The sequence below is a fragment of the Oryzias latipes genome, chromosome 18 (genome assembly GCF_002234675.1).
Source record: "Oryzias latipes chromosome 18, ASM223467v1".
In the NCBI taxonomy this organism is placed as follows: Eukaryota; Metazoa; Chordata; class Actinopteri; order Beloniformes; family Adrianichthyidae; genus Oryzias; species Oryzias latipes.
In genome coordinates, this window is record NC_019876.2 from 20894202 (window position 1) to 20905749 (window position 11548).

Sequence of the window (11548 nt, forward strand, 5' to 3'; positions counted from 1 at the left end):
ACATTCTCATCTACTCCAAAGACCCCAGTCAACACCCAGCTCATGTTCGTCAGGTTCTGCAAAGGCTCTTAGAGAATCAGCTATTCGTCAAGGCCGAGAAATGCCAGTTCCACTCATCCGTCATTCCATTTTTAGGGTATATTTTCGAGGCAGGCGGTATCCGTCCAGATCCAGCTAAGATTGAAGCAGTTTCCCAGTGGGAACCCCCCACCACACGCAGAAAACTACAGCAATTTCTCGGATTCGCAAACTTTTACCGTCGTTTCATTAGGAATTATAGTAGTATCGCCGCTCCACTCACCCAGCTCACATCTACCACCAGATCTTTTCAATGGAACACCATGGCCCAGCATGCTTTTGACACCCTCAAGAAACTTTTTGTGTCTGCTCCCATTCTAATACAACCTGATCCTACCAGGCAGTTTGTGGTAGAGGTCGACGCTTCGGACACTGGGGTTGGGGCGGTCCTGTCCCAGCGGGAGGAGAAAACCGGGAAGCTCAAACCCTGTGCTTTTTATTCTAAGAAACTCACCCCCACAGAAAGAAATTACGACGTGGGAAACCGAGAACTACTCGCTATCAAACTTGCTTTGGAGGAGTGGCGGCACTGGCTGGAGGGAGCGGCACAACCATTTATAGTCTGGACGGATCACAAGAATCTGGCATACCTCCGTACTGCTAAAAGATTAAACTCTCGTCAAGCCCGCTGGTGTTTGTTTTTTGACCGTTTTAATTTTTCCATTACCTACAGACCAGGCAGTCGCAACATAAAACCAGACGCCCTTTCCCGCAAATACAGCTCCTCCGACGATCCCGACTCCGCTACCAACATCATCCCCTCCACATACATAATTGGGGCACTCACCTGGGACATCGAGACTAAAGTCATTCAGGCTCAAGGTGAGGATACCGACCATCCTGATCCTCCTCCTGGTACCTTGTATGTGCCTCGATCTTTAAGGTCCGACACTATTACCTGGGCTCATGCGTCTCGCATCGCCTGTCATGGTGGTGTAGCCAGAACACTACATCTTCTCCGTCGACGCTTCTACTGGCCTTCCATGGCCAAGGACGTCAAAGAGTACGTGGCTGCCTGTCCGACCTGCGCCCGCTCAAAAACTTCCAACCGTCCTCCATCCGGTTTGCTCCATCCACTGTCCACTCCCAGCCGTCCTTGGTCCCACATAGCTGTCGACTTTGTCACTGGCCTTCCCGTCTCTCAGGGTAACACTGTAATCTTGACTGTCATTGATCGTTTCTCCAAGTTCGTGCATTTCATTCCCCTCCCTCAGTTGCCTACAGCCACAGAAACTGCTGACGCTCTGGTTCACAACGTGTTTCGCCATCACGGGCTGCCATCGGACATCGTCTCAGACCGCGGACCCCAGTTCGTGTCTCAGGTCTGGAAGGCCTTCTGCACAGCCTTGGGCGCCACCATCAGCCTTACTTCCGGATACCATCCCCAATCTAACGGGCAGGCTGAGCGTGTCAATCAGGAGCTCGAGGCCTCCCTGCGCTGCCTCGTTGACCGTAATTCTACGGACTGGTCAAGGTACTTAGTTTGGGCTGAATATGCGCATAATACTCACCCTTCCTCCGCCACAGGTCTGTCTCCGTTTGAGGCGGCCCTCGGGTACCCACCACCGCTGTTTCCCTCTCATGAACTAGACTTGGCAGTGCCCTCGGTTCAGGACCACCTCAAGAGATGCCAAGACATCTGGCATCTAACCAGGGCTGCTCTCCTCCGCACCAAGGAGAGCAACTGCCGGACAGCCAATCGTCGCAGGGTGGTGGGCCCTACCTACCAGCCAGGTCAGAGGGTCTGGTTGTCCTCACGGAACATACCCATTCATGCCACCTCTCGGAAGCTTGCTCCTCGTTTTATTGGTCCCTACACCATCGAGAAGGTCATCAGTCCCTCCTGTGTCCGGCTACGATTACCTGCGGCTCTCAAGATTCACCCTACGTTCCATGTGTCTCAGCTCAAGCCTGTTCAGGACAGCACGCTTTGCCCGCCTTCCGCGTCCCCACCGCCCGCCCGGCTCATTGATGGTGCGCCTGCCTATACGGTCAGCCGCATTCTGGACGTCCGACGCCGGGGTCGTGGCCACCAGTTTCTGGTGGATTGGGAGGGTTACGGTCCGGAGGAACGCTCTTGGGTCTCCCGTTCCCTCATCCTGGACCCTTCCCTGATCTCTGACTTCTATCGTGCCCACCCGGATCGGCGTCCGGGACCGCCTGGAGGCGGTCGTTGAGGGGGGGGTACTGTCATGGTGCCTCTGTCAGACTCCTCCCCCTCCAGCTTGGCTCCACTCTGCTCCTGATTATTCTCCAGCTGCCGTTACTCAACTCATCAACCTCTGCTGCTTAAAAGGAGACCCAACGCCAATAATCAGCGCCAGATCGTTGCCCATTATGGTGACTAGCCTGGTCTCGTCTAGCTCTAGTACATCTGGTTGAATTTCTAGTTCTAGCACTTAATCTTGTTTCCTTGTCCCAGGAATCCTGTCCAAGAGTGACGTCAGCACAGTCTCCAGCCTGCTGTCAGGAAGGATCAGAGAACTGCCGCGTCCGCACCTCCAGCCGTGCCACAGACTATCCATCTGGATCACCTCTCACCCACCCTCTTTGCCAGCCTCAAAGAAAATAATAAACCCTTCTTACCTGCCACGTCCCGGACCTCTTTCTGGGTTCCAGCATCTGGGTTCGCCCTGCCTTGAAATCATGACACCTAGAGACAATTTAGGGCAATATTAAGCTATGAAGCATGTTTTTGGACTGTGGGAGTGAGCCAGAGTACCTGGAAAAACCTCACGCATGCATAGGGAGAACATGCACACTCCACACATAAAGGACCCAGCTGGGATTTGAAACAGGCCCTTAAGTGCTAACTACTACTTCACTGTGCAGCCCAGTCTTTGTTTTAATGGATAACAAATTAGCTGTAAAGAGTTAGAAGAAAGAGGAGGCGGTAGTACCAAATTACTTGCATACATATAAAATGTGAACTGAACTTTATTTGTGCATTCTACTTCTTATTCTGTTGTAATTTTTTATAATTTTTTTCATATGAAATGTCTTTTTATTTTGCTCATATCGATGTTTTTTCTTCTTTTTGTTATTGCTAAAGGATCTTTTTGAAGAAGTCATAATTTTTTACACGTTTGAATGACATTATATTAAAAAAATGAAAATAAACCGGCTGCAGATGAGTGTGAATAGGATTAAATGGTTCACATGAAAACATCACATTTCCACTCACAATCTGGTTATGTGGATAAATAATGAAGCACATAAAGCAAAACCATCTGTCATGATGCTAAGTTTTGATTAAGCCTCCACTTCGGATGCAAAATTTCTGTTTTTTTATAAATGCTTGTAAATCTTTTAAGTTTGTCAATAATCAATGGCAGCGTGTGAAGCACAAAAAACAAATCACTGCACCGACACCATAATCTGACTTTCCTTTTTCTTCATCAAGATTCAATACAAAGCTGAAATTCAGTTGCCTTTTAAGCACTTTAGCTGAGTTTCTTTACAGTTTGGATGTGTACATTCTCTCCTTCAATCATCCATTGCTACAAAATCCATGAAAGCCAAAGGCTATTGATGAATGCTTGAGAGGAAAAACAGCCACTAGTTATCAAATTACTGGTGGTGTTATTGCAGCCTCCCTGTTTGCAATCACATCACAGAATTTAAATAATGGACTTAAGTCTGATGGAACTGGACTTTCCTGACTGCAGAGTTAAAGGAATTAGCCAAACCACATACCACAGCCTTTTGCTGAAGGTGAACTAGCCATTGGCTCAGCTTCCTGACCAGCTCAGAAGCCGTCAACAAGCTTCACTTATGGATCGGTTTCCTCAAGGGACTCTACTCTGGATCTGAATTTCCATGTAAAGACACTGAACTCTTGGACAAAAACAATTAAAAACCCACTGACAAATATTTTGGTTTTTAAATTTGTTGTTGTGGCCTTTTTCTGATTATGGAGGACATGTGTAAATAAAATTAAGATTAAATTACCCTTTATGTGTATATTTTTATTCAAATAATTGTGAATCAGGAGCAGACAAAAAAAACTCCTGTTGGAAAAGGAGCTTATTTGTGATTTAGAAAAAAACGCCACCCTAAGCACACCACAAGCTCCCTGCTCTGTTTTGCCTCACAACTGGATATGTCGTGGAAAACAACATAGGTTTTTTTCTAATCCAAATTCAAATTTGGATAAAAACAGCATAGTAATTATCATCAGTTGGACTTTAAACACTTGTTGGATCACCTTGGCTATGATATTTTGAAAAATACTAGTTAAAGTACCAGATGATCCCACAAGGCTGGTGATGAATAAAGTGACTCAGAAGTTCTTTTCAAAGAGGGCAAATGCTTGAACTCCATAACCCTCAATCATACATCAAACGTGTATCCTGATCTTCATAAAACAAACTACCTATGCCCAAACTAAATATTGTATACCTTGTTTTCCATGCAAAAGTTAAACAGGAAAAAAAATAAATTAAATCCCAAATTATTTCACACCGAAAGATTTTTACATTATATAGTAATTTAATCAAAGTTTAGCCAATCGCAACAATTTAGCAATAGGGCAACATTAAAAATGTGTTTTAACTAAAGCTATTGTGATGATCTATGAAGGCAAACCTAAATGTTTACAAAGAATATTCCTCCATATGTTCCCACATCATCCACGTGGACAGTTTCAATTCAAAGCCGATTTACAGAATCACTTAAAAGAAATGAAATTCTCGCGAGTAAAGTGGAAGTAGAACATTATACTGGTAAGAACTTAAAAAGCTTTTTTAAAACACCTCCATTATTGAGTAAAGAAACTACCTTTACATTCCAACAAAGCTGAAAAAAACCTGGAGCAAAACCAGAAGAGACAGAGAGAAGACGTGAGTGATGCTGCTGAGGGTTTCACCATTGTCAAATACACTTTCATGTAAGCTGGGACAAATGAAAAACACATCTTTATCGACGAGGTCCGGTGACTTGAAGGTAACAAACTCTGGTCTCATGCCACCCCTGACGACATCACTTATCCATTCTTGGTACTCAGACACACGGGTGTAGAATCCTGGGAACTGAGCATCTCCACAGTGACCAGGAGATACCATGACTGCACTCTGGACCCAGAAGTCATCTTTTTTGTTCACCAATGGTCCCCCCATGCTTTGATACAACTGAAAGTAACAAATCACATATGAAACATGTCATTTTAGCACATTCAAATATAACTCTTCAAAAACCTCAATCTTTTTCTCATGTCTTGTAGTTGACAAAGTAATTTTTTTAAACCAGATTTTGCAGTCAAACAGAACAATGATGCACCATAAAATCTCGTCCTGCAATTTCCTATGAAAGCTTTATGCACAACTAATTAAAGCTTTTCAATAGAACTAAAACTGAACGTTTGACAAATTAACCCTATGTAGAGGGGGATGCATTGAGATCCAGGAGGCCGGTATTCAGAGGTTTTCTGTAAGAAGCAAGTAGTTCCAGGGCAGCAGTCAGGAATTGAGTATAAGGCAGAGTGGATGATGTATTTCTGTTTTGACTTGTTCTTGAGCTGTTACTACTTGATCTGTAATGACTACCCAATCAGTCTGCGCTTGCGCAAATATTACGTCTCTTCCGCTCTAGCGGTTTACGTCAGGGTATGTCTTCGGTTGTTAATAATAACAAAAGCTACTGTCTGGTCCAGTGCCTTGTGTTTTAATAAATTCATGCTAAAACCAGCTACTGTCTCTTCCAGTTTATTCTTGAAACCTGTCTTTTAGTTTGTGCAGTCAAGTACCCTTTTTCCCCACAACGGATTTTAGACTGCTACACGTATATGACCATTCATACTATATTTTGATATACACATTTCTGATACCCCTATGTCATGATGAAATGATCAAAATGTTCCCTATGAAGCCATTATATTAAAGTTGGTCCATGCTTTGTGCCCTGTAGTGCATCATCATTCCACTAGAGACTAGACGGGCGGCCGAGGTGCAGCAGTAGGGCAGTCGACCAATGATTGTAAGATTGCAGGTTCAATTCCCGCCTTGCACGCCCATGTGTCGAAGTGTCCTTGGCCAAGACACTGAACCCCACCTTGCCTCTGGTGGAAGTGTTGGCGCCAGTGTTCGGCAGTGGAGCTGCCATCAGTGTGTGAATGTGTGTGTGTGCATGGGTGTATGGGACTGTGACTGTAAAGCGCTTTGGGCCTTCAAAAGAAGGTAGAAAGCACTATATAAGTATATGCCATTTAGAGGTTGTAGAAATGCTTTTCTCGCTCTTGTCAAAATGGATGCTTCCAGGAAATCTCAAAAACATGTTTGATGAGACAAAAGTTTTGCAAATTTTCAAAACTTAAATTGAAGATAATTGTGGTACAACTATCAGCAAGTCGCTTCTCAAACTAAGTGGGGCCTAACCTACTGTGGGCCCAATGTAGTTTTTACAGATTTCATTTTAAGTTGTTGGTTTGCTGACATAAAATGGATGTGTTCAATTTGTATGTATGAATGTATGTATTCAATTAGTATTTTGATCCATTCAATCAGACATTACATCTGTACTGCATTGGAGTCCACAATATTGTGCTTTGTCCCATTTCAGCAAGCTGAGCTCCGCAAGGTCAGCCACATCGTGTGCAGTGCATGAAGATGATTAAATACCTTCATTTCTTACATTACAATCCTAAATTGTATTTTATGTACTTTTATCTGCTCCCTATAATGCAAATATTTCATGTAAAAGAATGCATGAAACACGTCTGTCTTTACTAAACAAATGAACTGTACTGTGATTCAGACATAAATAGAGTTTTGATGCCCTGGTGTGAGTAAGCCCTAAAAAGCTTCAAACTACCGTGATTGTGTTGTACTGGTTTACAGTCATTCTTTTTCACATAGAACGCAATTTGAGCGCTGAACTCAAGTCCACCGCCTCTGTTTAGACGCACGTCAAATTCGCTGCTCAACACTAGTCCTCAAGTGTTCACAACTGTTTTTGGTGTTTTGTCAATGCAAAAAGGAATAATTTAAAGTTCAGGAGAAGAACAAACAGCAAAGATCAGCTTCTCCTCCATGTTAGTTTGGGACTCTACCCGCTGATCACATCATCCACACGTCACTACCAAAGCTGAGTTCCTGATTGTTTGACGGACGCAAATTCTTCACCAAAGTTCAGATATTTTAACTTTTAAAATCATTGTACCATGCCGCACCCGTGTTGCCACTAGACTGCTGTGCCATGCTTGATGATCAAAACATGCAACAGGACCTCTCAATGTATTTGTACATTAGTTTAACATTGGAATTACTGCGCAAACTGTGTTCAGTATGAATGTAGGTATAGGTGTTAAAGATATAATCAAGGAAGACTAAGTTTTCTTATTTGTTTTACTGGATTACCCTCCAACATTAAGTCAATGTGCAATTCTTAGTTATTTTCACATAATCAAAGGTTTTTCACTCTGTTACCGCGTTAAAATGTTGAATAAAAAGAACTTGACAATAGGTTGTAGTTACCGGACATTCTTCCATTTCTCCAGCACATACTAAATTCTCTGTCGACCCAACGTAGTGACCATAGTTGCATGCACAGCGCTTGGTGCCCACAATTGGCGTCGCTATCTCCTTTAGCATGGTAGGTGAATAATTTTCATCTACATAGGAAGAGAGTACATTTTGGGGAGTTACAAACAGAGATTTACACTCATATGTGTCACTGATAACTGCACTGTTACCGTATTGGGTAAAACCAGCAAACCAGCTGGTGGTCCCATCGAATAAGGTGCTGCTTGCCGAGGCCAAGCAGACTGGCTGTATGTCCTCGTCCAGTTCAACAGGTTCAGACAACTTGAGGAGACAAAGGTCACTGGTGTCGAAGTAATCTTGTCCATGTGTACGATGGCACTCACTATCGACAATAGATCGTGTCTCCTCGTAGATTTCATCTTCATCAGAGCTATCTTTGTTCTTTGTCTGTATTTCCACTCCCAGGTGAGCAGTGGTATTGTCCAGGTTATACCTTAAATAAATATACATTTCAATTAGAGATGAATCTCACATAAGTGTTTATTTAATAATTGCTGCCAACATTTTTGAGGCCACTTATCAAAGTTGACAAGCCCCACCTGAGCAAAGTTCTGCTTCTCTGCATTCCCCAAATTATTGTTCTATTTTGTGAATATCGCAGTAAATTTTCCTGATTTCTTGTTAAAGCAATGCAAGACATAATTCCTTGCAACTGAACTGAAGTTGCAGCATATTTTTTATATAGTGTGTGATGGTAATAATCAATTGTAAATGGGTAATGTTCTGTTCATAGTCAATCACAGAAAAATGCACTCTACCTGCCACCATTTTGACTTACAAGCAGTATCTATGGGTAAGCACCCACTCGTCGGTGATCAGGGATCCTGAACAATAGAAGAACCCGTGTTGTTTCAACAGGACTTGCCAGGGCCACCTTCCTGGAGAAGAATCCTTAGCTCCATTTGTCTTTTTGGATGAAACTCTGCCACATGCTGAAGGCAAAGGAGGAGAACAGAGAGTGAATTGTCATCTGTTCTCTGACTTCAGAGACAATGCCTGTAGAATGTAAATTTCAACCTTATTTGCTTGCCATGAAGTATCTTAGTACCCTGCTCTTTTTTGTGTGTGGTTAAAGAAACTTAATTTGGACATTAAAAAATCTCAGTGTGATTTCAGCGCCCATCTTCGCCTTTCTACCAGAAAAGCAGAGTCACTGCCACACCCAACGCTCTTTGTTAAGAACAATTCCAGTTCTTGTGTAACGAAATATTTGAAGGAGGCGTTTTGCTAATAAATACCAGCCGTCAGTTTGATGTAATTTTCCATTCTACGACTATGTTAAACAACTGTTTTTTTTCCTGTTCATGTGCTTACCTGGCTTGTGTGAATGACAACCTAAAAAATGAGACAGAAAAACAAACGTGATCAGTGAACCGTGCCAAGACAAATGTGGTAATGGATTTATCTATAACAAAGAGTATTCTTCTTTCATCTAGTGCTACAAAGGCAGTTTACTGTAATGTTTCTTTGTGAAATCAAAAGCTTGGTATAGACCAATTGGCAAACCTAGTTGGTATAAAATAGTCAAAATGATCATCATTTCTGATTTGACGCGTGAATTCTTACTGCAAAAATCTAACAGAATGGAAATGGAGATTAAATGAACTGTTATAGATTTGAGATCCAGAAAGTTAAACTTCCATGTGAAATATTTTTGTTGACACTACAGAAGACAACAATCACCATTTTTGCTCTTTTTTGTTTTCAGGCCGTCTTCTTGAGAAAACAATTGTTAGTGTTTACCACAACTTTTCTTTTGAGATAATTGAATAAGATAATAGCTTGTTATCTTGAGATCGCTGCTTTATAATGCCTGGTAATTACAAAGCATAATGCAATGAGAAAGATCACTGAAAGATGCGTATCTTCACCTTAAAGATCCACTCCAATGAAAACTGTCTTTGATATTTTTAACGTGTTTTTGTAGCATTTTTCCTGTGATTGAGGTCATACTGGATGCAAAATAATTTAAGATTAAAACTGTGTTTCTGAGAATTTTTTTTTTATTTAAATCATGATGGATCAGGAGTAGAAAAAAACTCACAGCATGAAAAAGCTCAGTGGAGCTTTTTTTTTGCAACACTATTGATAAGCTTCAGGTTGTGAGAAACTGTAAGCCAGCATGAGAGAGTATGAACAAAGGCATCCTGGGATATCAATGCAGAACTACCTCCACAGTAATAGTTCCAGGGGTGAATTTGTAATGAAGTCTTGCTGTGCTACAGAAAATATGTCTTAAAGAACAACACAGATTTTTTGATATTTACTAACAAGTGCATGATCACAATCAAAAGATCACTGAGATCACTTTTACAGTAGACAAAAGTATAGTTGGAGTGGGATTTTAAAGGTTTTTCTGACCCTTAGCAAAAATTCCACTTGAGTTGGACCAAAACTGAAGAAATCAATGACAGATTGATCAATTCATGACAATCAGGTGTTTGTCATATTGGCTTACATCGCTGATCATTTAGGATTTTACTCATACTAAAATTTCTAATATTTTACATTTCTAATTTTCTAGATTAATATTTCAAAATCTATACAAAACAAAATCATTTTTTACATCAGAATAACAATAGTAAACTCTTAACATGAAATCGTTCATTAACATTCTTCTAATAAATATCGTATTTGAATCAATATTTTTGACAGTGCAAAGCTGTAAAAAAAAAAGACAGATTTTAAATATCGTGAGATAACGTAAAATTCTTTTTGGCTCACCTGTGAACAGCAGAAAGGTCGTCAAAATGAACACACCCAGCAACTGTTGGGAAGCCATCTTCAACAACATACTGTACAGTTTTGCCATCTCACATGCTTTAAGCACTTTAGCTCCTTGTTGAAGATCCTCCCACATGACTTTTGTCATGCTTCATTTATTGTTTTCCATAATCTATCTTTTGCAGTTGTACGTTTAAATAGAAAGACATTCAGTCCAACAGGTTTTTTAACATTCCATTGTTTTACAGAAATCACAGTAGCAACACAATCATGGAAATGCTTTTACTTCCTGGTGACACTGACGGAAAAAATAAAACCTGGAGATAATGGCAAAAACCTTTTCTAATATATTTTTTCTGCTTTTGAAGCCACCTAGTGTGTAAAAAGAAGCAGTTTGTAGGTTGACCAATCAAAGGTTATTTGTTCATATAGGTTTTTTTTTCTGTCATCCATATTTTTAGTGTAAAAAAAGATTAATTGTAATCAATAAATACACTTTGTAGCCTGATTTCTTTTACCTTTTATTACGACAAAAAATATCAATAGGTCAATAGGACAATCAATATGCAAGATACTTCCAGTTTTGGCTTTTCCCATCAGGGGTAGCCACAGCAAAACAAACTCTCCTTTGAGGATGAGTTGCATGGTTAACTTGGCAATGTTTTTTACACTGGATGCCCTTCCTAATGCAACTCTCTCAATTTATCTAGGCTTGGCACCAGCACAGAAGCAGCAAAGGGAACAGGGAGCAGCCTGGAATTGAACCCTGGTTTGGCCCCAATCAAAATGCAAGATGACAGTTAAAAAACTAAGAAAACTGAGATCACTCAATCCATCACAGCAAACTTTCACGTTGCCCAGCAGGCAATATTTTACACAAAGATGCTCTGACATAATATAATAATGTATTATTTATTATGACCACATGTCTAAAGAAAATATGCTGTGAGAACAGGAGCATCAAGGTGAAACTATTTGTAACAGTGGTTAGGCCTGTTTTAGTAGGAAGTCATTTGGTTTTATCATATATATTTTTTAAACAACATCTTATAATCCAGAGCATTTAATATATGGTTAAGTCTAAATCTGGTTGTGTTTATTGATTTTGAAGTCATTTTGAGAGGTACATGGCACTCTGTCAGAATGTCATTCTGTTTTTATACAAGTTGCAAACAACTTTGAGTGTTATTGTAAATACGCTAACACGG

The 11548-nt window shown here is 41.0% G+C and overlaps 1 protein-coding gene across 1 annotated transcript; it reads right to left on the bottom strand.

Moving 5' to 3' along the window:
• Window positions 1-4549: 4549 nt before the first annotated feature.
• LOC101166339 (chymotrypsinogen B-like) lies at window positions 4550-10411 on the bottom strand. The gene is made up of 6 exons (XM_004079971.4): window positions 10341-10411; window positions 8931-8951; window positions 8395-8548; window positions 7766-8049; window positions 7548-7684; window positions 4550-5207 (listed from the first exon to the last, which is right to left on the bottom strand). Exons 1-6 carry the CDS (start codon window positions 10408-10410, stop codon window positions 4860-4862), a joined length of 1014 nt encoding a protein of 337 aa, XP_004080019.4. The 5' UTR covers window position 10411; the 3' UTR covers window positions 4550-4859.
• Window positions 10412-11548: the final 1137 nt, after the last annotated feature.

Excerpts from the sequence above, each read along its gene's own strand:
- LOC101166339 (XM_004079971.4), bottom strand. The coding sequence starts at position 10,410 with ATGTTGTTGAAGATGGCTTCCCAACAGTTGCTGGGTGTGTTCATTTTG. Across the intron at positions 8,549-8,930 it reads TTGTCATTCACACAAGCCAG|CATGTGGCAGAGTTTCATCC; the intron begins GTAAGCACATGA and ends CTTTGCCTTCAG. Across the intron at positions 7,685-7,765 it reads TGCTGGTTTTACCCAATACG|ATGAAAATTATTCACCTACC; the intron begins GTAACAGTGCAG and ends CTTCCTATGTAG.